Below are 24,257 nucleotides of genomic sequence, written 5' to 3'. Positions count from 1 at the left end.
TTGAATGTGTGGTTACAAATTCCTTATTTTCCTCGAAACTTACTTCTCTTAGACCTTCATGATTGTCACTGTGCCTGTGATATGAAGGAAGGTGTGTGTGTGAGTATGTGTGCCTTACTGTCATTCTACTCAAAAGTATGTATTGATTGCATTTTCAAGCTTATGGCTTAAAATGTAGACACCACACAACATGTGAGTATGTGAAGAAAAAAAAGCACACCAGCTTTGTCCTTTGTTTTCATAAGTTCGTTAATTTAGTATTTCCAGTGCACTATACTAGGTGTTTTGTTTACAGAGATTTAAAACAGAAGAAGGGTACCTGCTTTCGAAAATATCAGTCCAGGCTGGGTGTAGTGGTTCACGCCTGTAATCCCAGCACTCTGGGAGGCCGAGGTAGGCAGATCACTTGAGGTCAGGAGTTGGAGATCAGCCTGGCCAACATGGTGAAACCCGTCTCTGCAAAAATTAGCTGGGCGTGGTGGTGTGTGCCTGTAATCCCAGCTGTTTGGGAGACTGAGGCATGAGAATTGCTTGAACCCGGGAGGCGGAGGTTGCAGTGAGTCCAGATTGCACCCCCGCACTCCTGCCTGGGCAACAGAGCAAGACTCAGTCTCAAAAAAAAAAAAAAAGTATCAGTCCAGAGGAGACATATTTATGTTTCCTCAGAGATGGCTTTAGGAGTCCTTTGTAGCTTTAATTTTCTGCATTCTTCCTGCTTAAGTTAGCATTTGAAATCTACCTTTGTATTGTTAATTCTTCTCTTAAGATCTTTTTAGATTTTTCTATGTCTCAAATTGAGTGACTGCTGTGGTTTGAATGTATTCCCCAAAGTTCATATGTTAGAAACTTAATCCCCAATGCAACAGTGTTGGGGGTGGGGCCTAAGAAGTGATCGGGTCATGAGGGCTCTGCCCTCCTGACTGGATTAATGTCATGATCAAGGAAGTGGGTTAGTTATCACTAGAGTGGCTTTGTTACTAAAGCAGGTTCAGTCCCCTCTTGCTCTCTCTCTCTCACCGTCTCTTGTCTTCTGTCACCCTCTTGCCTTCCACTACTGGATTACACAGCAAGAAGGCCCTAACTAGATGCCAGCACCTTGATACTGGACTTCCCCGCCTCATGGACTGTGAGAAATAAGTTTATTTTCTTTATAAATTACCTAATCTGTGATACTCTATTATAGCAACACAAAATGGATTAAGACTGACATACTGGTCACTTTTTACATCTAAGGTAATTTTATGCAAAGGTATATATTGGAAATCTGTGTCAGATAAGCCTTTCCATCTGATGATTCAGATGTAGAAATGATGACATCAGCATGTGTTCACAAGAAGTCAAAACAACATCTTTTCATCTGCCAAGGGCTCAGGGAGGATGTTTTAGGAGGAAGAAAGGACTGTGAGGGTAAGAGTCCTTTAGTTCCTTAACCCATCCCTATACTTGCACTTGGGGTAATGTCTCTGGCTGTGACAGTCTTCTCACCTACAACATGTGGCCCTAATCATACCCTTACTTTTGTCTGACACACGGTTGAGATGTATGGCTTATGCAAGTATATATTTAACTCATCTTTCTTATATTTCCTCATCCCTGTAGTAGGTATAACTTGATTCTCAGAAATAATTGCTTTATTTTTAATATCTCCAATAGCTATTTCTTTTTTTCTCTCCTGTCAAATCTTTTATTTAGGGCTTCAGCTGCCATGAACCTTCTGGAACTTAGGCTTTTAAATAAATAGTTTCTATTTATGTTTTCTTCTCCAGGCTACCAAATGCTGGTGAAAATATTAGTTGTCTTCCTCATTCAGTGTAATAAGCTATTATGCCCTAATGAGCATAGTATTAAGTTGAAGTGAAATGTTGATATTGGCTTCTTATACTGATATACTTCTTATGTCATTCCCTCATTTGACATTAAGTTTGGCTTGCCTCATTTTCTGATTCCTAGTTTAGTGTTCTGAGTGCCTTATGCTTTGAATGATCTGTTGTGAAATGAGCAATCTCAATATTAAATGATACTGATGCTAGAGCAAACAGAAAAAAGTTAGCAAATTAAGAGAACAGACAGTAAGTACTATGAACATCTATTAAGCTGTTTTGGTTCAGTGTTCCTTATCCAAAATGCTTGGGATCACAAATGTTTTGGATTTTGGATTTTGGAATATTTGTATTATACTTCCCAGTTGAGCATCTTTTTTCAGAATATCCAAAATCTGAAATGCTCCAGTGCATATTTCTCTTGAGCATCATGTTGATGCCCCAAAAGTTTTGGATTTTGAAGCATTTTAGGTTTTGGATTTTCAGGTTAGGGATACTCAACCTGTATAACCCAGAGTAATTCAACCTATTGACATTTTAGGTGGGATAATGTTTTGTTGTGGGGTACGGACTTGTGGATTGTAATATGTTTAGCAGTGTCCCTGTCTCCTACTCGCTATATACTAATAGCAATTCCCAGTTGTGACAACCAAAAACATCTAGACATTGCCACATATCTCTTGAGGGGTAGGGAGGGCAAAATCACCTTTAGTTGAGAATCACTTGTATAACCCTATATATTTGGATTGGTTGGTGCTGAGTAAAAACTAGATGGGATAATGTGAACCTTCCACCTGCAAAAAGATAGAAATGCTATACTTTTTGCATTATAAATTGGGCCTCTCTAAACATGATTTTTATTATTTCTAGGAGAGTAGCAGCATTTCTAATGGTCCAGGTCCTAGTTATAACCCGATAAGCTTAATGGATGGGAGAACTTGCACAAGCATGTTTACAAGAGGCCAGGTGTATCACTGGCACGTTTGAGAAACAACTATTAGTGAGGGAGACCCAATTTTCATGAACAATTGTGTTTTGTCATTGTCATGGCCCCAGCTTCGGGTGTTTTGAATTTTTTCTGGAAAGGAAGTTAGCATGAAGTCCCAGTTGGTAGGTAGGCAGCATTTGCCATAGTGTCTCTTCTGGTATTCTGTGTCCTTCCTCTCCTGTCTTTCAGTATTTAGCATTTTCAAACTCCTAGAAATGAAATGCTGTTTAGAAGTCCACAAAGAGAGCTAGTCCATTGTGACCCATTGTGAATTAATTTTCTGTACGTTTTTGAAGGCTCTTGCATCTGGGAAGGATTGCTTAGTTTTAAAAATATTAGGTAATAACAGACTGAAATTTTGAAGATCTTAAAGCTCTGAGGTAGCAGGAACTCAGGAAGATCAACCTTCCATGATTTAGAATGTTATTTAGGCACATTATATATTCTGATACCTTAGAAGATACAATGCATTTTCCTGAATTATCATTGCTACTGCTTTAATTACTCGAAGGCTGTGAGGCGGTAACTAACTTTAGTGTCATAATGTATACATCTTAACATTTAATGTGCTCTTTTTTTTTTTTTTTTTTTTTTTTAACACCCCCTTACAGTACTCTGGTATTCAGATTTTTCCTTGTGTTTCTCTAATTCTCCTATTTCATCCATTGGTCAGTTTTTCCTGCCTCTTTTCTTTCTGCTCCATGATCCATTCTTAAATTTTCTTTTCTCTTTCTGTGCATATGCTTTTTGAATTCATTATCTCATAGTCTCAACAATGGTCTTGTTCATATACTATACTTCCAAATTTGTACTTTCAAACCTATTCTCAAGAATGTTTGACCCTTTGGGTTCTCAATCTATTGAGATGTAATGTTTCATGCTTTGCCTGAATTACTTTCCTACACACTTGTTGAAGATACCAGAGATGTAGCACTAACTTCTCTTGGAATGGGATTGATGTTACAAACTTGAATGGTTCATTCAGTTTAGGTATGTGAAGCGGATATCATCATTAGCACTGATGATTGACAGTAGTTATAAAAATTCCAATCAGGAACGAACCAGTTTACCTGAAGTTTTCAATAACTGTAGGTATTAATGCAACGTATTTTGAAAGTTTGAAATATGTGAGTATAAATATTGATGCTTACGTGTTAGATTTACTGTAGTGAAGGAAATTTGCCAGTCGTCCATCAGACAGTGTTAAATGCCCACCAGTGTGTAAAAGAAATAGACCTAAAATATTAATAAATTGTGTATATATGTATGAAGGTATTGATGTGTACAGAGAAGTGGAGACATTGTGAGTTATAGTGGTCAGTATGGTTTCATGGAGGAGGAAGGATTTGAAGATTATTTAAAAAGATGGATATTTGGAGAGAAGAAAAGGAAACATTTTCAGACAAGAGAAAACATAAACCAAGAGAATGGATATGAAAAGGACTGTCCTGACAGGAGGAACATCTCAGGTAGGGTGAACCCAGTTGTGGTTCTCATTCTTGTTGTGCTTCAGACTCACTTGTGGAACTTTTAAACATACCTCCAGAAATTAAGAATGAGATCTGGAGTGGGATTTAGGCAGTTACTTTTCTAAGAAGTCTACAAATGGTTCTTTAGGTAGTAGAGAGCTGTTGGAGTTTCTTGAGTTGTGAACTGTTGAGTAAAATTGTTTTAAATTGGTCTTGCTGGAGTGTAAAGAATGGATTAGAGGAAATAATTGTATTGCTTTGTAAAAGTCTGGTAAGTGTATTTATGTGTCCCTCTGTTCATTTTGACTCCTCAGCTAGATTTCTTAGTTCCTTGAGATCATAAACAATCAGCTTTTAAAGGTACAATGAAGAAATATCTTTTTTTTTTTTTTTTTTTTTTTGCTGCGTTGGGGGACAGGGTTTTGCTCTGTCACCCAGGCAGAAGTGCAGTTACACAATCAATGGCTCACTGAAGCCTTGAACTCCTGAGTTCAAGCGATCTTCCTACTTCAGCCACCCAAAGTAGCTGGGACTACAGATGTGTGCCGCCATGCCCGCCTAACGTTTTTTTCTTTTTTTTTTTAAACACGAGGTCTCACTACCTCATGAAGTTGCCCAGGCTGGTCTTGAACTCCTGAGCTCAAGCTGTCTTCCTGCCTCAGACTTCCAAAGTGCTAGGATTACAGGTGTGAGCCACCGCACCTAGCAAGAAATATCTTATCATTCTATTTTCATTTGGAGCTTGCGGGCTCATGCCTGTAATCCCAGCACTTTGGGAGGCTGAGGCAGGCGAATCATGAGATCAGGAGATTGAGACCATCCTGGCTAACATGGTGAAACCCCGTCTCCACTAAAAATACAAAAAAATTAATCGGGTGTGGTGGCGGGCGCCTGTAGTCCCTGCTGCTGGGGAGGCTGAGGCAGGAGAATGGCGTGAACCGGGGAGTCGGAATTTGCAATGAGCCGAGATGGTGCCATTATACTCCAGCCTGGGTGACAGAGCAAGACTCCATCTCAAAAGAAAGAAAGGACTTCATGATATATGCTAACCTCACCTGTACAGACTTTCTTATTTTCCCTTAATCTCTTACCATTTTGTTAAGTTTTATATATACAATTCCAGTCTGCTTTAAATCCATTGTGAATAAAGGAAGGTATACATCAATAAGTTTAGAAGTTAAACAATTTTATTAGGATATATGAAGAATCTAGTAACCCAGATTTTCTATGTGTGTGTGACACAAGGGGAGGCAAGTATGAATGTGTAACAAAACATTGAAGTTTATTTAATGATTATCCTTGTGTGTTATGTACTGGATTCACAGCAGTAGATGAGTGACAATGACATCCTAATATTGTAATAACTGCTTCCAATTGTTATGTTTCAGCTATTTTTTACTGTACCAATGATTTTATAAGATGTGAATTAATTTGATAACTTTGGAAGGCTTCATGTAAATTCACAATTGGGGAAAAAACTTGTTAAACAGTATGTCCTGAATTTTAGTTTGGAGAACCTATTTATCATAAAGATAATTTCATTTTATAATGCTGTTCATGAAAACAAGGTTTTACTTGTAGCTCTACTTTTACAAATGTGATTGAGAGGAGTATTCCAGCTTTGCCACGGACCAAGCTCCTTGCCAAACCCACTATAAAAGTTATCACATTTAATTCCAGGAAATACCCTACAGATGAAATATAAACATAATTCTCATTTCATGAAAAAATTTAATTAACATCCTCAAGATTATATAGCTATTAAGTGACAGAACTGGAATTAAAATCCAGATAGTCTAATTCCAAAGTCTCGGCTCTTATTTAATCACTCTGTTGGAGTATTATAAACATGTAATAATAAATAGTGATTTAGGGTCTATAGGGTACTGATTAATTCTAGCCTGCCTTTTGCTGAATAGATTCAGGAGTCAAATAGAGATAAAAATATTTACTTTATTAGTAAAGCTGGCATGCAGAGTGGCTTGGACAGGCAACTTAAGTGGGCTTCTTTCTTCCCCAGTTAATTGAACTTGCACACTCAATCAGGCAGATCAGCTAGAAAACTGCTGCTGTTCCTTGCTCCCCAGCAGACTTACCAGTGGAGGAGAGAAGAAAGTGCTCAACTTGCAGGTGGCAGGCAAACTCTGAGGTGGGAAGTTGAAGAAGCTGGGTCCCACAGGGGCAATGGCCATTTTTCCAGTCTCACCAGAGCTAGTTTAGAGAACTGGGTTTAGAGATGAGTGTACATTTACTTGCTACTTTTGAGAGAGAAGAAGGTACTAATTTATGGGTCTGTAGGAGCAGTGGGAGTGGGAAAGAAGAGAACCACCACCCTCCTTTATATGGGATAAGGAAGGAGTCAGTGAGGGCGTTGTAACAGAGTAATTGCTTCTTAGAGGTCCCTGACAGGTTCCTGAGCAGGTGGCTATTTAAACCAATACTTGAAGGATAGGGATTTAGCTATGGAGTGGGATGGGGGCGGAGGAGAAAAAAGTCCTAGGAACCAGGAGCAGCCTGTCTGAATAGTTAAAAGAACTGAAAGGAGCTAGCAGAACACAGTGGCTGAGAAAGAGGGAAGGAGTAGCACAGGAGCAGGTAGAATAATCAGTGGTGGCCAGATCACCTGGGCTTTGTAGGCCATCATGAGAAATTTGTGTTTTACTCTGTATGCCAAGGAGATTTCTTGAATGGTTTGAAGGAGGGGAGTGGTGTGATCTAATTTGTACTTTTATTGATATTTTTTATTTTTCGTTTTGAGACAGTTGCACTATATTTTCCAGGCTAGAGTGCAGTGATGCCATCATGGCACACAGCAGCCTCAACCCTCCTGGGCTCAAGCAGTCCTCCTGCCTCAGCCTCCCAAGTAGCTGGGCATGGTGGCCCATGCCTAATTTTTTTTTTTTTTTGAGATGGAGTTTCGCTCTTGTTGCCCAGGCTGGAGTGCAATGGCGTGATCTCAGCTCACTGCAACCTCCGCCTCCCTGGTTCAAGCAATTCTTCTGCCTCAGCCTCCTGAGTAGCTGGGATTGCAGGCTCCTGCCACCACACCCAGCTAATTTTTTAAAATGTATATTTTCAGTAGAGACGGGGTTTCACCATGTTGGCCAGGCTGGTCTCAAACTCATAACCACGGCCTCCCAAAGTGCTGGGATTACAGGCGTGAGCCACTGCGTCTGGCTGCCTGACTGATTTTTAATTTATTTATAATTTTTTTTTTGAGACAGAGTCTCACTTTGTTGCTCAGGCTTGAGTGCAGTGATGCAATCTCAGCTCAGGGCAACCTCCACCTTCTGGGTTCAAGTGATCCTCCCGCCTCAGCCTCCCAAGTAGCTGGAGTTACAAGTGTGTGCCACCACACCCCACTAAATTTTGTATTTTTTTAGTAGAAACGGGTTTCACCATATTGGCCAAGCTGGACTCAAACTCCTGACCTCAAGTGATCCACCCGCCTTGGCCTCCCAAAGTGCTGGGATTACAGGCGTGAGCCACCACACTCAACCAATTTTTTATTTTTTGTAGATACAGGGTCTTGCTGTGTTGCTCAGGCTGATCTCAAACTTCTGGGCTCAAACAGTCCTCCTACCCTGGCCTCCCAAAGTGCTAGGTTTATAGGCTTGAGCCATTGTGCCTGGCATAATTTGTATTTTTAAAAGACTGTATTGGATGCATTTGGAAAGCATATTAGAAGGACCGGCAGGCTGGTGACATGGACTAATATGATAGTGGTGAAATGAAGAGCAGTTGACTTTGAGATATATTTTGGAGGTGAAAACCATGAGACTTGCCAATAGATTTGAATGGGGACTGAGGAAAGGGAGAAATCAAGGATGACAATCAAATATCTAGCTCAAGCAACTGGATGAACAGTCCATTTACTAGATAACAGAGACATGGAGAAGGATAGTTCTGGGTGTTTTGTACTTGCTGCGTTTCAGGTGCTTATGTGTCTTTCTCATGGAGACATCAGGACACAGAGACGAGATTTCAGTGAGAGACATAAATTTGGGAGTTTTCAATATATAGATGGCATTTAATTTAAAGTCATGGACATAGATGAGATTATCTAGAAAGAGAATGTGGGAGAGAGAAGAGGGCCCAGTACCATGTCCTGAAGAACTCCAACATAGAGAGTTTGAGGAGAAGAAGCTCATGCAGTGGAGACAGAGATGGAGCTGCCAGAGGGGTCATAGAAAACCAATAGAAGTGTTGATAAAGACTCCAGGATGGACAGTATTTAGAGAAAGTGGTGACTATGTCAATTACTAATCTTAGAAAAGTGGATTTGGTAGCAGAGGTCATTAATGACCTTGAGAAGAGCAGTTTCAGTTGAATGGATTGAGGAAAGAATGGAATTGAAATGAGTCAGTTGTGTAGATGTGTGCTTCTCACATCTTAAGAGGTATATTAATCACCTGGAAATCTTGTCAAAATGTAAATTCTATTTTAGGGCCCAAGATGTCCTGTCCTTTCCTTTTCCTTTTCTTTTCTCCTTTCTCCTTTCCTGTTGTCTGCAGAGATCCTGCATTTTCTAATGAGCTCCCAAATAATGCCAATGCTACTGGTCCATGGAGCAATGGAGCACACTTTGAGTAGCAAAGGTATAGATTAGTGGTTCTCAAACTGTAATATATATCAGACTAATGTGGACGGCTTGATAAAATACAGATTATTAGACCTAGTTCAAAGTTTCTCATTCCGTAACTCTGGAGTGGTACCTGAGAATTTTCATTTCCTATAAACTCCCAGGTGAAACTGATGCTGCTGATCTGGGAACCTCTGGTGTAGGTGATTTTTTTGGAGAATTTTAACTGTGATGGAGAACTGTCAAGGGAAGTCTTTTGTTTGTTGGTTGAAGGTGGCGAACAAGTAGAGTGCCTTTCTGCTGATGAGAATGGTCCAGTAGATAGGGAGACACTGATGATGCAAGGGAGAAGAGGAATGAGAAGATGAGGGGGGTGGCTCCAAAGCATATATTGTGGTCTTGAATTTTGATAAGAAAGGGCATATTCTTAGTTATAGCAAGAGGGAAGGTGGAGACGATGGGTTTATAGATTTGAGGATAAGCAAATGGAGCTCCCCTCTTGATGGTTTCTGTTTTCTCAGTGAAGATAAGGGCAACTCTTGAGGGAAAAAGGTGAGTTGGAGATTTGAGAGAGAACATGTCAAATGATCATTTTCGAGTAGGAAAATGAACTTACTAGAAGAAAATGGCTTTATTGAGCGCCTCTTTGAGATTAAGGTCAGAAACTAAGAATGAAAATCTGATTCTACAGTCTTTTTTGTTCAACCTCAGTTAGTTCCTTGGATTCAGTCATGGAGAATTAAGTGGTTAGACTTTATCCAGGTGAGTACATTAGAGAGAGAGAGAGAGAGACAGAGAGAAAGAGAAAGAGAGAAGTGCAAGGAAGTGATTATAATCATGGAACAGGAAGGGAAATGAAGACAGAAGAGGGCTGAAGGATAGAAACAAGCAATGACGAGGTTAACAAATTGTTGTATTCAGGGTACAAGTAAACTAGAAGTAACTAGGTTTGTGATGAAAAGCAAATGCTGCTGGCATTCAAAATTTTGTAGGTGGGGCAGTTTTTGGTAGGAATAAAGATCTAGAGTGTGACTGTGAAGACGGCTGGGTGTGGTGGAGTTTCCTAGAGAGATCAGGAAACAGGATGTTGGGTGTGCCGTTCACCTGGGTGTTGAAGTTGCCAAGAGTGATGACAGAAGTTGGGAGTGTAGCGAGATCTTCTGGATAGACACTAGCTTTTCAATGAATGATGGAAAATTTCAGATCAGTGGATATAAGCAGCAGAGAGGGATAGGTTTATCAGGGTTTGAGCAGGAGGTATTTTATAGAACAAATGGAAAGTAATGGTCCTGAAGTGGTAATGGCTGCCAAGGAAGACTCCTACCCACCTGCTAGCCAGGAGGTATCTGGGCTATTAGAGAATGCTTTCTAATGGCAGGGCTATAAGAGAGGCAGTGTCTTCTAGAAATGGCCTAGTTTCACAGAGATGGAGGGAAAGTTCAGAAAAGAGGTTGCAGATTTATAGGAGTTTATCACAAATTGGGATTTGAAGATTGAGGGCATGGCATAAAAGTTTGGGAGTGAAAGGAAGAGAACTGGAGTAGGTACAGAGTTGTAAAAGCACGTTTGGCAGGCAGAGAGTTTGGTGATAATAGATGACCAGAAAGTCTTAAATACATATTAGAGACTGAGACAAACTGGAGGATGAGGCATAATGGAACTGGCCCAGACAATTTCTGTTATTACTATTATATATTTTTTTGAGACAGAGTTTCACACTTGTTGCCAGGCTGGAGTGCAAAATGGCGCAATCTCAGCTCACTGCAACCTCTGCCTCTTGGGATCAAGCGATTTTCTTGCCTCAGCCTCCCGAGTAGATGGGATTACAGGCACCCGCCACTGCGCCCGGTTAATTTTGTATTTTTAGTAGAAACGGGATTTCACCATGTTGGTCAGACTGGTCTTGAACTCCTGACCTTGTGATCCCGCCTCAGCCTCCCAAGGTGCTGGGATTACAGGTGTGAGCCACCGTGCCCGGCGATGATTTCTAAAAATAATTAAAATACACATCTCATTTTTGCTGTAGATGTCCTCCATGATCTAACCACTGCCTGCATCTCTTATATCATCCCTTCCCACTCTCCCCTTGCACCCTGTGCTCCACCCACACAGCCCTTCTGTCTTTCTGTCACTCGCTCCAGCATGCCATAGTTTTCCTACCTCTGTTTCTTTTTTCATTTGTTTGCACTTGCTCTTCTGAGAGATAGCAGAGTCAAGTGGTCAGTAGCGTAAGCTCTGGATCCAGACTCCCTGCTCTGCCACTTTTAAGCTTTGTGACCATAGTCAAGGTACTTAACCTCTCTGTGCTTCAGTTGCTTATTTGTAAGTTGGGGAATGATAATAGTATTTTTTCATAGGGGATTTGGGGAGTTACAAAAGCTGAATTGAGACAAATTAATGTAAAGGGCTTAGAATAATTTCTTGTATGTGTGGGTAAAGATTCAATAAACATTAATATTATTATTTCTTCTGCTTGAAGCTCTTTTTCTTATATATTTATATAGGGAATTTAATCATTACATTGTTTCCTTCTCAGGTCAGATGTGATTCCTCAGCCGTCCTAGCTAAAGTGGCATAACTCCCTGGCTCTCTGTCACTCTTTATCCCATTACCCTTTTATTTAGTCATAGTATTTTCATCACTATTTGAAATTATTTTATTATTCTGTTTTGCTCTTCCTCCATTCCCTGAAGGTGCCAAGTACTTTGTAGGTGCTCCAGAAATATTTGTGGCAATTTATTGTCCTGAAAACACGGTTTCCTGGGCCTTGACTCTAATCAGGCAGCGTATGTGGCAAGGTGATGACAGTGAGGCCTAGGCAGGGAAGACAGAATTCAACTCTGTTTATTAATCTGTTGGCTCATCTAGATCAGGGCAGCTGCCAGTTTTTGTAAATTTTATTAGAACACAGCCACACCCATTTTTAAACTTATTTTCTGGCTGCTTTCCTCCTATAACCAGAGTTGAGTAGTTGTGACAGAGGTCTTAGGGTTTGCAAAGTTGGAAATATTACTATCTGGCCCTTCATAGAAAAAAATTTGCTGGCTCCTGATCTAGATACATAGAAAAGACAAGGAGAAAACACCAAAAATAATAACAAGCTTTATTTGGATGGTGGGATAATAGGTCATTTTGCTTTTTATCTTTATGCTTTTTTTTTGTATTTTGTTATAGACCCTTTAATTTGGAAATAGCCGTATAAATACCCCAAAATGGTGTTTAGAACGCTTTTTTAATGGTGGGTTTTTTCCCCTTTTTTCTCCTTAGTGCTGCTTTTGACACAAAAACAGGGTTACGTGTGGCAGTGAAGAAGCTCTCCAGACCATTTCAGTCCATCATTCATGCCAAAAGAACCTACAGAGAACTGCGGTTACTTAAACATATGAAACATGAAAATGTAAGTTAATTCATTCAAGGAAGAATAAATTTTGATCTTGAATAGGCTGGGGAAAATGTTTTAATTACTGCAGAAGGAAATGCATTGGAGTGCATCAAATGTTGGTCCCTGCGTCTTGTCCTGGGGTGTTAGTGGCCACTTGGTTATGTCAGGTCGAAGACTTGGAATGAAAGTGATGCATCTTCCTGGAGTTCTAGTTTTACTCAAAGGTTTTTAGAGGGGAAGGAACTCTTTAAAATATAAGAATTTTTAAGAGAAAATATTAAAAGGTTGTGTATTCTTTGCCTGGTTTTCCTAAGGCTATATTATGAGAATGTGGGAGTCTGTGGCTATCAAAACACAAAATAGCTACAGACTCCCATATTCTCATAATATAGCCTTAATATTTTTAAGTGGAAAAATCTGAGGAAGAGTGCCTTAGGCTCACTGAAAGTCCTATCAAAGAGGGCTGTTATTTTATATGTTAATAATTTTTCTTTTTTTCCAGATTCAGTTATTTTAATAAATATGTCAGAGGCATTGTTTAAGTTAAATATAACTTTTTATTTTTTACCAATTTGGTAATTCGAGGACGTTGCTATTCTGCCAAGATGCTTACAAATTCTAATACGGTAAATAAGCGGATATAATCGGAATATTAACTGAAAGTAAAAAGACAGTTGACTGAAGACATTTTACTGAACTTCAAAATCAAGTTATGAATTTCTGTGACTGCTGTATAAAGGGTACTGTGAAGTTTGTAGCATCATGGAAGCAATGCCCATAGAGATTTCAAAGTCTTTTGGCTGTACTGCTTGTTACTGTGTAGAAGAAAATTCAAAATCTGTGAATTTATTATTTGACTATTTAGACTGTTTTAGTAATTTAACTTCTTCATAGCGAGAAAAAAGTCACAGATAAGTGGTTCTTCATTAGCATACACTTGTTTCATTAGTGCAAATTTCTTCTAAATTGAGAACATTAAGACTTAAATTTGTAATTGGATTATGGATGCCCATTATAATCACAGCTGCTTTTTATTTTCACATTTTATTTTGATTGTATAGTATTGAGGAAATCCTATTTCTACAGACAACTTCTATTCCTAAATATAATTTTACATAAGTAGCTATGTGCAAACCTGAGTTTTAAGAATGTTCAGTGTGGAGCTGCAGCCTTCCTAATCAGTGACATGTTTACAGGAAGTTGAGATATGCGGAAAAAGCTGGCAGCAGAAACTTTATTCCTAGGTCTGTATAAAATCAAGGTGGCCTGGCAGCTTTAAGGGATGTGTTTGCATTTGATTTTTAACACACTTGAGTGTGTTTTTCATTACACATTATTATATGTGACAGAAATAGTGTCACAGCTTTGCAAGTATAAAGGATATTTTGAAAATTAAATGCAAGCCAAACATTTATGGAACCCCAGAGCACCTTTGGGAGCCCCTGGGATCCTATTGATGTGGCTATGCTAATTTAAGAACATCTAGTTTAAGAGATTATCAGTGCTACACTTGATTGTTTTGCTTTTCTTCCTAAATATGTTAAGCCAGTGTTTAGGGATCATGGTATTAGAAAAATAGGATTTTAATTTCCATACATTGTTTTATAAGTGTCTTGCTTACTAGCGGTAGATGGTCACCTAGATATCAGTGATTTGTTATTTAAACAAAATAAGACATATGGCTGAATGTCTCATAGTTCTCAATTCCATTGGCAAATGTTTGGAGCCAAAAGACTCAATGTAGAAAAATTCCTACATTTTAGCCTATTTTAAAAACATTTGTTAGGTGCTTACAATGTAAAAGTAATTTTACCCAATAAAGAACCAAAACTTCCAGTAAGTTTAATTGAGGGTTTTCAGAGAAATTTGTCTCGTTTGCCTTCCTCTTCTTTTTTAAAAAATTACTGTTTTGGGTCACCATCCAATTTTTATAGCGGCCAAACCTACAGGCAGCAGCAACAGGAGCTTAAAACTTGTGAACATTTTAAGTGTTGGTAACAAATAAAATTTTCAGGTGCCAGAGGGCACATGTGATCTTTTACACAAAAATGCCTCTGACCCACAATCGGTAGTTCATCTTGAGTTGTCTCTTCTGTTAGTGATCATGAATAATAAATAAACATTTATTAGGTGAGTGACTGAAGCTAGGGGATGTCCTCTGTGACTGTGAGAGTTTCTCTCTGAACAAAGTTAGTTGGACCATTCCTGATTGAACTTCTGATCTTGATCTCATTAACACCTGTTCTAAGGAAAGATTAAAGGGAGGCAGCCTGCCAGCTGCATCGTTTTGCTGTCTGGGCAGACACTGCAGAAATGGCCCACATATGGGTCTAGAGATCTGTACATTTTAGAATTTAAAAATGATCAAAGAAATTCTTTTGTAAATTTTATTTGGGAACCTTAGATTTAACCTTACCATTGTAGACCAAGAGATTGTTTTGATGTGCTGTTGTTAAATATGCTAAATATGGTCTTTGGATACTGAGTTTTAAAGTATTTTTTTTGGATGTGTGCTAATTTGATAAAAAATATAACTTATATTTGACAGGCTTTGGACCATGATGGGATAATCATTAAAGATATTTGCTGCTTATTTGTATTATAAATGTCTTTTCTAAAAATTTTATTCCTGGATTACTTTGAGGTGACTGAAGTCATGTAACAGCAGAAGGAGTTAAGGAAATAAACTAAAATATGACTTGATTTAGAAGGAAATTTCCATTTAAGAAATGAGAAATGGCCGGGTGCAGTGGCTCATGCCTGTAATCCTGGCACTTTGGGAGGCCAAGGTGGGTGGATTGCTTGAACCCAGAAGTTTGAGACCAGCCTGGGCAACATGGCAAAACCCAGTCTCTATTATTACATTAAAAAAAAAAAAAAGAAATGAGAAATGAATAGATTCCTAAAATATTTTCCAGATCTGTTTTAATGCTGAGAATTTTTTGTTTTACAGTATTTTCCTTATGATTAATATTTCATAAATATGATTAATGGAGGGAGGGGTATTTTGTGAAAACCCATCAAAAATTTAAATACTTTGATTTAACATGAGTAGTTTTAATCTCAAAATTGTTATTTTTGGTGTGCTTATGTTAAATACATTAAATATTATAAATATTGCCCTTTTTAGGAAATTAAAATTTGCTAGGGTATTTACTAGTTGGCTTTTCTCTGTTTTTTTTCAGGTTACTTTGTTTTTCTTCTTGCAGTCATGCTTTTTAATCGTTTGAATAGTTGAGCTTTATGTCTCAAATTCTGTTAATGGAAGTAACTGCTTCAGATAGTTTGCTTAGGTATATTGTATTTTGTAATTCTGTATTCAGCTGTGTGGGCTGTGGTCACCACTTATTTTGATGATCCACAGTGGGTCAGTCCTTTGTCCTAGCCACCGTCAGATACATTACCTGCTCAGTCTTGCTGTCAGGACTGTGAAAATAAGCAATGATGTCCTCATGTTTTTCATATGAGGAAAATGGGACTCAAGAGAAGATACCAAATGTATTTGCCAATTATTATTTACATAACAGCCATTCATTTTAGCTCCTGCTGAATGCCAGGCTCCGTTCCAAGTGCCAAGGTTATTGGAATGAAGAAATTATAAGCTCTTGGATCCAAGAAATCACAGACTGATACTGGGGTTCAAACTTATAGCTGTTTGGTTCCAAAATGTCTGTTATGTTTTCAGTTTGAAATTTTGGAGTTTTTATTTGAAAATAGTTTTGACTTTTTTTTTGTCTTTGAGGTAACTCTTGCATGTGTAAATCAGATCTCTAATGATTTAATTTCCATAGGATGATTTTCACAATCACAATGGAAACAATGTAAATAGTTGTAAACTTTTCTATTATATTGAGGAGATGGGCATCTCAAATAACAAGAATCTTTGATTAGAAAATATTGGAACAGGTGAATAAAGTTAGCTTCTGGACCTCAGTTACCTTAAGTAGAAGTGGGTGTAAGGGAGAATGATTAAAAGACTAGAGGTCTTAAGCCAGGAGTGTACCAAACTCAAGGGAAACAATTTTGGTTTAGGTGGAAAAGGTAAAAGAAAATGGATTTGACTTAAATTTAAAGCACTATTGTGAATGAGTTCACAGGTACTCTATTGGTGGGGGCATGTAAGTTGGCCTTACCTCTATGGAGGATAATTTGACAATATTAAGATCCTTAAATATATTGGTGTCCTTTGATTCTGTAATTCTGTTTCTTGAAATGTATTTCCTGGAAGAAAATATGAGATGTGCAAAATACATATATTTTTCTTGCAGTATTCCATAAATGTCTAAAGATAGGAAATTGGTTAAGTTATGGCATACACAAATGATAGATATGCTGTATACAAATGTTTAAATATTAAGTAAAAAGACAGGATATAAAACTGTGCATGGTATAACCCCAATTTAATTTATGTACATCAGAAAATCAAAGGAAATATATCTCAAATTGTTAATGATAGTTATAATGGGTGGTACAATTATGGGTAATTTTGATTTTCTTGTATACTATTGTCTGGGTAGAGATCTGAAAGTGACTCTATTTCCTTTGGAACAATTTTCAAGGACTTGAAACCTATTCTTAAATTCCAAGTATGTGTCCCACCACCTCCTTTTCAGGTTCAGACCGTAAAATTGAAGTTGCTTTTAAAAAGTCTGATATTTGGAGTCAGGCATATTGGTGCACTCGGGAGGCTGAGGCAGAAGAATCCCTTATACCTGGGAGGTAGAGGTTGCAGTGGGCTGAGATTGTGCCATGTACTCCAGCCTGGGCAACAGGAGCAAAAGTGTGTCTCAAAAAAAAAAAAAAAAAAAAAAAAAAAGCCTGATATTTGGATGAGTGGAGTAACATCCTAATTAGAAGATCTTTTTCATGATAATGTTTTGAGTGTTAACATATCTTACTTCTAGAGCTTTGTGTTTAAGTTGGCAGGTTAGAACAGTGTGCTAGTGAGGCCACAGTCTTGCTTCATATCCAGATACTCTCAAATATGGCTGGGCGTATTACGAATGAATTATAATATTTCTTACTTGTCTTGTCAATGCCTAACTGTGTAGAAACGAATGGCCTGGGTTTTAAGGAAAATGGATGGGAAGTGGGGGATGGAGGTGCTGTATGTGGATGAATTCATGATCAGAAAAACTTTTCAAAGACCTTGGGTGATTGAGTATTAAGTAGCTCTTTGCTTTATTCCTGTGTAAAGATAGACTTTTTTTTTTCATTTTTAAATTGTCTGATTTAAATACCCGATACATTAAGACTTTGTGAGAATAATACCAAGACTATACTGAGAATATTTTGAGGCTATAAATATGTCAGTTTTGAAGGCTATACAGTTAAGATGGAAATTTTTCATGGAATACATTTTTTAAAAACACAATATTATGGTAACAACCATGGACATGTGACCTTTTTTTCCTGTTGGATTAATTCATTAGACCATTAGTACATACGTAATGCAGGTACCCTAAATCTTTTTGCCTTCTGGTAAACTACTGACTACATATGATTAAATTCTAAAGAGATGAAGATTTTTAAAGGTAAAGTGAGTTAATATGAGAATTGATGTTAACAAATAGAAAACAAAAGCATAATTTGGGTAGAAAATTAGTTGGAGTTACTAAGGATGTGACATGATGTTATGGAACTGAGGTAGCTGGTTTTGAATTAGTTCCTATTAAAATGATTGAGTCCTGGCTGGCCATGGTGGCTCACTGCTGTAATCCCAGCACTTTGGGATGCTGAAGTGGGAGGATCACTTGAGGCCAAAAGTTCCAGACCAGCCTGGGCAATCTAGTGAGACACATCTGTACAAAAAAAGAAAAATTAGCTAGGCATGGTGGTGGCATGTGCTTATAGTCCCAGCTACTTGGGAAGCTGAGACAGGAGGATTACTTGAGCTACCATGAACTGTGGTGGTGTCACTGTACTTTAGCTTGCATGTCAAGAGTGAGATCCTGACTCTTTTTTTTTTTTTTTTTTTTTGAGACGGAGTCTTGCCTTGTCATCCGGGCTAGAGTGCAGTGACACAATCTCAGCTCACTGCAACCTCTGCCCTCCAGGTTTAAGCAATTCTCCTGCCTCAGCCTCCTGAGTAGCTGGGATTACAGGCGCCCACCACCATGCCAGGCTAATGTTTGTATTTTTAGTAGAGACAGGGTTTCACCATGTTGGCTGGACTGGTCTTGAACTCCTGACTTCAGGTGATTCACCTGCCTCAGCCTCCCAAAGTGCTGGGATTACAGGCGTGAGCCACTGCTCCCGGCCTAGACCCTGACTCTTAAAAAAAAAAAAAAAAAAAGAAAAGAAGATTAAGACCTGATGGGTACTATACTGAGTTTAATATTTATTTACTGTTTAATTTTTATATTTTCTTATAGGTTATTGGTCTGTTGGACGTTTTTACACCTGCAAGGTCTCTGGAAGAATTCAATGATGTGTGAGTAAATCTTTTGCATTTGCCTTCCTGGTCTACAGAATGAAGACTAGTAGCCCATTTCTATTCCTGAACCATTTAGCAACATACAGACTTCAAAAAATTATTCCTATCATGCAACTCTTTTTGGGTGTAGGGGTGGATACCAGAAGATATATGTTATGGGTGGGGTGTGTTAGTATTTGCATCATTTCAGGCACATTGTACCCCATTGAAGAGTCAGTCTTGAATTCTTACAAAAGTTCCATGGAGAAAGGAGTAGAGAGTTTTGACTATGGATTTTTTCTTTTCAAAGTGTTTATCCCAGGTTTGGTTTTTGTTGTTGTTGTTATTGTTTTAAAAGACACGGGGTCTTGTGATATTGCCCAGGCTGAACTCAAGCTCCTGGGCTGTAATGTTCCTCCCACCTCAGCCTCCTGAGGAGCTGGGACTGCAGGCACATGCTACCATGCCTGGCTGGTCCCAGCTTTTTAAATGCTCTTCAAGAAATGTAATGGAGCCCCAGTCATATAAACTCCCTCCTCTTTTATCGCCCACGCATGTGGGAGGTGATACTAGAACTACATACTGATCCTTGAAGTATTAGATTGCTACAATGGGATAAGGGGCAGACTCTATATGTTGAGAAAGGCTTCTCCCAGCTTTGTAACCACCTCTGTTGTTTTAACCTAGGATCCCCCTAGAAAGCGGAGCCTGAGATTCTCAGGAACCAGTAGTGGGGGCTAGGGAAAACGAAACAGGGAAGGAGAGAAAGCTTCTATGAGGATATGTTGATTTGGTCACCACTATGGACAACTGGGCTGAAAACTGCCAAGATCTATGAAGCTATATATAATGCGCCTCAGATAGGGATCATTAATCCACTGGCTCCTGACCCCATTGGCAGGGGTTGCCACATGTGTCATTAGTGCCTTCACATGCCCAGGTTGCACATTGGTGAGCATAAGACAGATTCCAGCAAGTGTTCCCATGTATGTGTGAGCTCTCTACTGTAATAGCTTTTCTAGTATCTGAGTTGACACAGCTCTCCCTGCCCCCAGTTCACAGATACACTATACCATAAAAGAGAAAAAAACCTTAAACGCAGTTATACTTTTGGTCCCATTGAAATTTTGGCATTCCTAAATGGAAAGGGTTACTGTTATGAAAGCCAAAACAGAATTGAAGATCATGACTTCTCTTCCTTAACCTCCATTCCCTCATTGACTCTGGTGCTGAACCTAACCAGTTTCTCTTCACCCTTATCCTGGTTTCAGTTTCTCCCATTCTTATCCTGGACTGATCACAAACACCATTTACTCCTTTCCCACAGAACACAAAGGGGATTTGTTTGAACTTGTATGTTCTGTCTAAGGAAAGGGAGGAAGAAATAAAGAAGATGAAATGGAAAGGGAAGGAGGAAAGGTGACAAAAACATTTCTCCACCATTTGAATTTAGTTGGAACAGTGTATGGCTGAGAGTGGAAGTTGAGAGAGGTGAATTTGGTCTACCTACAAGATCTCCTTGGCCACATTAACCTTGATCCTGCTAAAGAAAATTTAAGAAACAAAGGAAGAAAATAACCAATAACTAAGAAAAATTGTTCTTCTCGCAGCCTTGCTTGGTACAAGAATATGGAGGCTTCCAGAGATTACTGGATGTTACCCAAGGGCATGTATATTACAGTTTGTTGAGCCCGACTGTATGCTGTAGTTGGAAAAGGGAATGTTGCAGAATGATGGTTTTTTAAAAAATAGTTTCGTTAAGTGTGGAAGAAATACTGAAGTAATGTGTTAGTGAATTACTTTGGAAAAATCTGAGTTAGATCTGAGCTGTTAGATCCCAAGATTTTAGGTCCACTAAGGATGGATTTATATAACAAAGGAAATGATGATTTGCTGACTTGTGCAAAGTGCAAAATGCTGTACTTTGGCTTAATTGGACAGTCTGGAACTGTATTGAGAACCTATTTTTCCTGTGTGAAAAGAGCTTAATTAAAACCAGTGTCTTTTTAAAAGGTTAAGTGTTACTGATAGTTTTGCCTTTGTTTGGATCCTTTATCCATATAAGGACCCAGCAACTACAAGTCTACCTTTGAACTAAAGTTTCATTCATTCCTTCATTCAACCATTCATTCATTTATTAATTCATTCAACAAATACTATAGCTGATGAGCAGGAATCTGTTTTTTCTACTTAAGAATCTGTTTTTTCTACTTAACTCTAGCTGGATTCTGTTCTTTATAAACAATAACTGAGTTTACCTCTTGGAAGCAAATCTCATTACTACTTGTTGAATACTTACTACTGAGTGCAGAACACTGAGCAGAGTGTTGGCACAGGCTCAGAATAATCAGAAACAGTCGCCCTTCCTTTTGATGAAAGTGTCTGGTTGCGGGAAACAAATTCAAAGCAGTTTTGTATCCAAGCTACCAATTGGCTATGTGACCTTGGACAAGTCACTTTACCACTGTAGGCCCAGTCATTTCCCTGTAAAATGATGAGAATTGAGGTCGTTGACCTCTGAGGTGTTTCAAATTACAGAAAGTCTCTGAAAATAGAATGAACTTGTTTGCCCTTAGAAAAATATTCCATTGTTTACTTTTTTTGTGACGTTCATATCATGGAAAAAATCACTGTAGTTCAGGACAATAGTTATTTCAGTGTTTTCTTTTTTTTTGAGACAGGGTCTTGCCCTGTTGTCACCTGGGTTGGAGTGCAGTGGCGAGATCTCAACTCACTGCCACCTCTGCCTCCCAGACTCATGCAATCCTCCCATCTCAGTCCCCCAAGTAGCTGGGACTACAGGCGTGGGCCACCATGTCCAGCTAATTTTTGTATTTTTCATAGAGATGGGGTTTCGCTATGTTGCCTAGGCTGGTCTCGAACTCCTGAGCTCAGGTGATCGCCCTCTTAGGCCACTCAAAGTGCTGGGATTCCAGACATGAGCCACCATTCCCGGCCGTTTCAGTATTTTCTAAAGTTATTTGGGGTCACACAAAGAACATAAATGAGGTTCAGTGTTACACAATTGGGAGTGGTGGGGTCTGTGGCAAAATACATCTGCACCTCCTAAAAGTATTCAAATTCACATTCAAACAAAACAAGTAAACAAAAACCTACACTTCTGGCCAAACCAGACATAATTTAGGCTAGAGTGGTTCTACAAGCTGCCTGTTTGGAGCAGGCTATAATTTGAACACAAATTTTTAAATGCTAATTAGCAAAATCTCTAATTACTTTCAGATTTACAGTTGATTTTTTTCTTTTCTTTCCTTTTCTTTTTTTTTTGAGGCAGTCTCTCTCTGTCACCCAGGCTGGAGTGCAGTGGCACGATCTTAGCTCGCTGCAACCTCTGCCTCCCAGGTTCAAGTGATTCTCCTACCTCAGCCTCACAAGTAGCTGGGATTACAGGTGCACACCACCACGCCTAGCTAATTTTTGTATTTTTAGTAGAGATGGGATTTCACCGTATTGGCCAGACCGATCATGAACTCTTGACCTCAACTGATCTGCCCACCTCAGCCTCCCAAAATGCTGGGATTATAGGTGTGAGCCACCGCGCCTGGCCTACAGTTGACTTTTAATCATGTGGTACATGTATTTGTGCCTTTATGTTTCGGTTAGCACTTTTAATTTATATACAGCCATGCATCAGTTAATGACTGGGATGTGTTCTGAGGAATATGTCATTAGGTGATTTTGTCATTGTGCAGACATCACGGAGTGTACTTCCACAAACCTAGATGGTATAATCTGCACACCTAGTCTATATGGTTTATCTTGTTGCTCCTATGCTACAAACCTGCACAGCTTGTTACTGTACTGGATACCATAGGTAACTGTAACATGATGCTATGTATTTATGTATCTAAACATAACTAAGCATAGAAAACATACAGTAAAAATACGGTACTATAGGCCAGGCTTAGTGGTTCACTCCTGTAATCCCAGCACTTTGGGAAGCCAAGGTGGGCACATCACTTGAGCCCAAGAGCTGGAGACCAGCCTGAGCAACATAGGGAAACCCCTTCTCTACAAAAAAATTTAAAAAATTAACCGAGCATGGTGGTGCATGCCTGTAGTCCAGCTACTGGGGAGTCTGAGGTGGGAGGATCACTGGAGCCCAGAGGCGGCGGTTTTATTGAACTATGATTGCGCCACTGCATTCCATCCTGGGTGACAGAGTAATATACGTGGTCCACTGTTGACTGAAACATTGTTTTGTGGTACATGACTACTTCAGATTTTTGCTATGTTTTAAATTTTAATTCTTACAAATGAAGACTATACCTTTGAGAAAGGAACAATAGGTAGTGCATTTTGAACATTAGGGACAATATACAGTTACTGAATCTAACAGATGGAGATTATTTTTGGAAAATGTGTAGTGTTAAAAGATGGATATACTGAGTTGCTCTTGACTGCCATAGGATGTGGTTGTACAGATGGCAACATTTTGTAAAGATACAGTACATCTAGATCTCTTAAATGATTGGAAATCATTTGGGCCTCTCTGTTGGCTTCTTGATAGTAATGTTTGGCAAGAGACTACATGCATATATATTCCTGTGTATGCAGCAAATGTTACCAGTAGAAATGCAAAAATCTTAAATAGCCAATATTTGAACCTAACACCAGAGCAAGCTGTAATTTAGTATTATTATAGTATTGCCTTTTCTGTGTGTGTATGTGTGTGTGTGTGTGTGTGTGTTTTCCTTTTGTAGGAGGGTCTACAGGCTCACAGCACTAGACTCAACTATTTTTTTTTTTTTTGTAAACATGTTGCCTTGGTTGTTCTTGAACTCCTTGACTCAACCAGTCCTCCCACCTTGGTCTCCCAAAATGCTGGGATTACAGATATAAGCCACCATGCCCCCGCCTTTTCTTAACTGTAGTGGTTCTTTGCACAAGCATAGCAGGCAGTGAAGAATTTTTTAATTCCTCCTGGGAACTATTTCCTCAAATTTCATGGAAACTGAATTTCATAAGTGGAAATTAGTCTTCTGATACTTTTTCCTTTATTTTACAAGTTCCCATCCCAGGTTTCTTACACTGAATTCCTTATCTCTGCTTCATTCTTGAAGAGGGAAATGGAAGTGGGGTTTTGGATTCTACCGTGGTAGAGCAGAAGACCTACAACAAGGCTAATCAGCAGCCCTTGTTTTAGTGAAAACCAATGAGGAGAGATCACTTCTTCCACCTACTGACAATGATTGCTCAACTAATACGTTTAGCTTTTTATTTCAATGTAAAAGTTGCTGAAAACACTGAATTGGTAAAGGAAATTTCTAGATTTATATTTTAACCTGATGATGTTCAGTAAATACTTGAATACCTTATGCTAGGCACAGTAATAGTCTCTGAGGAATATAGCAATAAATAAGAGTTGAGGCTCTTAACGGGAGAGAAGAACAGTGTAAATCAAACAAAATACCATATGGTAAGATCTAAAATGTCCTACATGAGTTGGTCTCCTGTGTACTCTCTAATCTAACCTCACTTAGTCCTCTTTCCACTCTGTCTCCACCCCAGTCACTCTGGCCTCTTGTTCTTTGGTTGAGTACAGACAACCACATTTGCAATAAGACCTTTGCACCAGTTTCT

At 38.8% G+C, this 24,257-nt stretch overlaps 1 protein-coding gene across 4 annotated transcripts in view; it reads left to right on the top strand.

Moving 5' to 3' along the window:
• The window catches only part of MAPK14 (mitogen-activated protein kinase 14), an 85,223-nt gene that overhangs the window by 12,310 nt on the left and 48,656 nt on the right, over positions 1–24,257 (top strand). For all 4 annotated transcript variants that reach the window (XM_023212635.2, XM_023212634.2, XM_023212636.3 and 1 more), the window contains 2 exons: positions 12,127–12,256; positions 18,616–18,674. In XM_023212635.2, coding sequence (XP_023068403.1) covers positions 12,127–12,256; positions 18,616–18,674 — 189 coding nt within the window. The remainder of the gene's footprint in view (positions 1–12,126; positions 12,257–18,615; positions 18,675–24,257) is intronic.

This window comes from Piliocolobus tephrosceles, chromosome 5 (assembly GCF_002776525.5).
Source record: "Piliocolobus tephrosceles isolate RC106 chromosome 5, ASM277652v3, whole genome shotgun sequence".
Taxonomy (NCBI): domain Eukaryota; kingdom Metazoa; phylum Chordata; class Mammalia; order Primates; family Cercopithecidae; genus Piliocolobus; species Piliocolobus tephrosceles.
The sequence above is the reverse complement of the archived record's forward strand: the minus strand, read 5'-3'. Positions and strand labels throughout refer to the sequence as shown.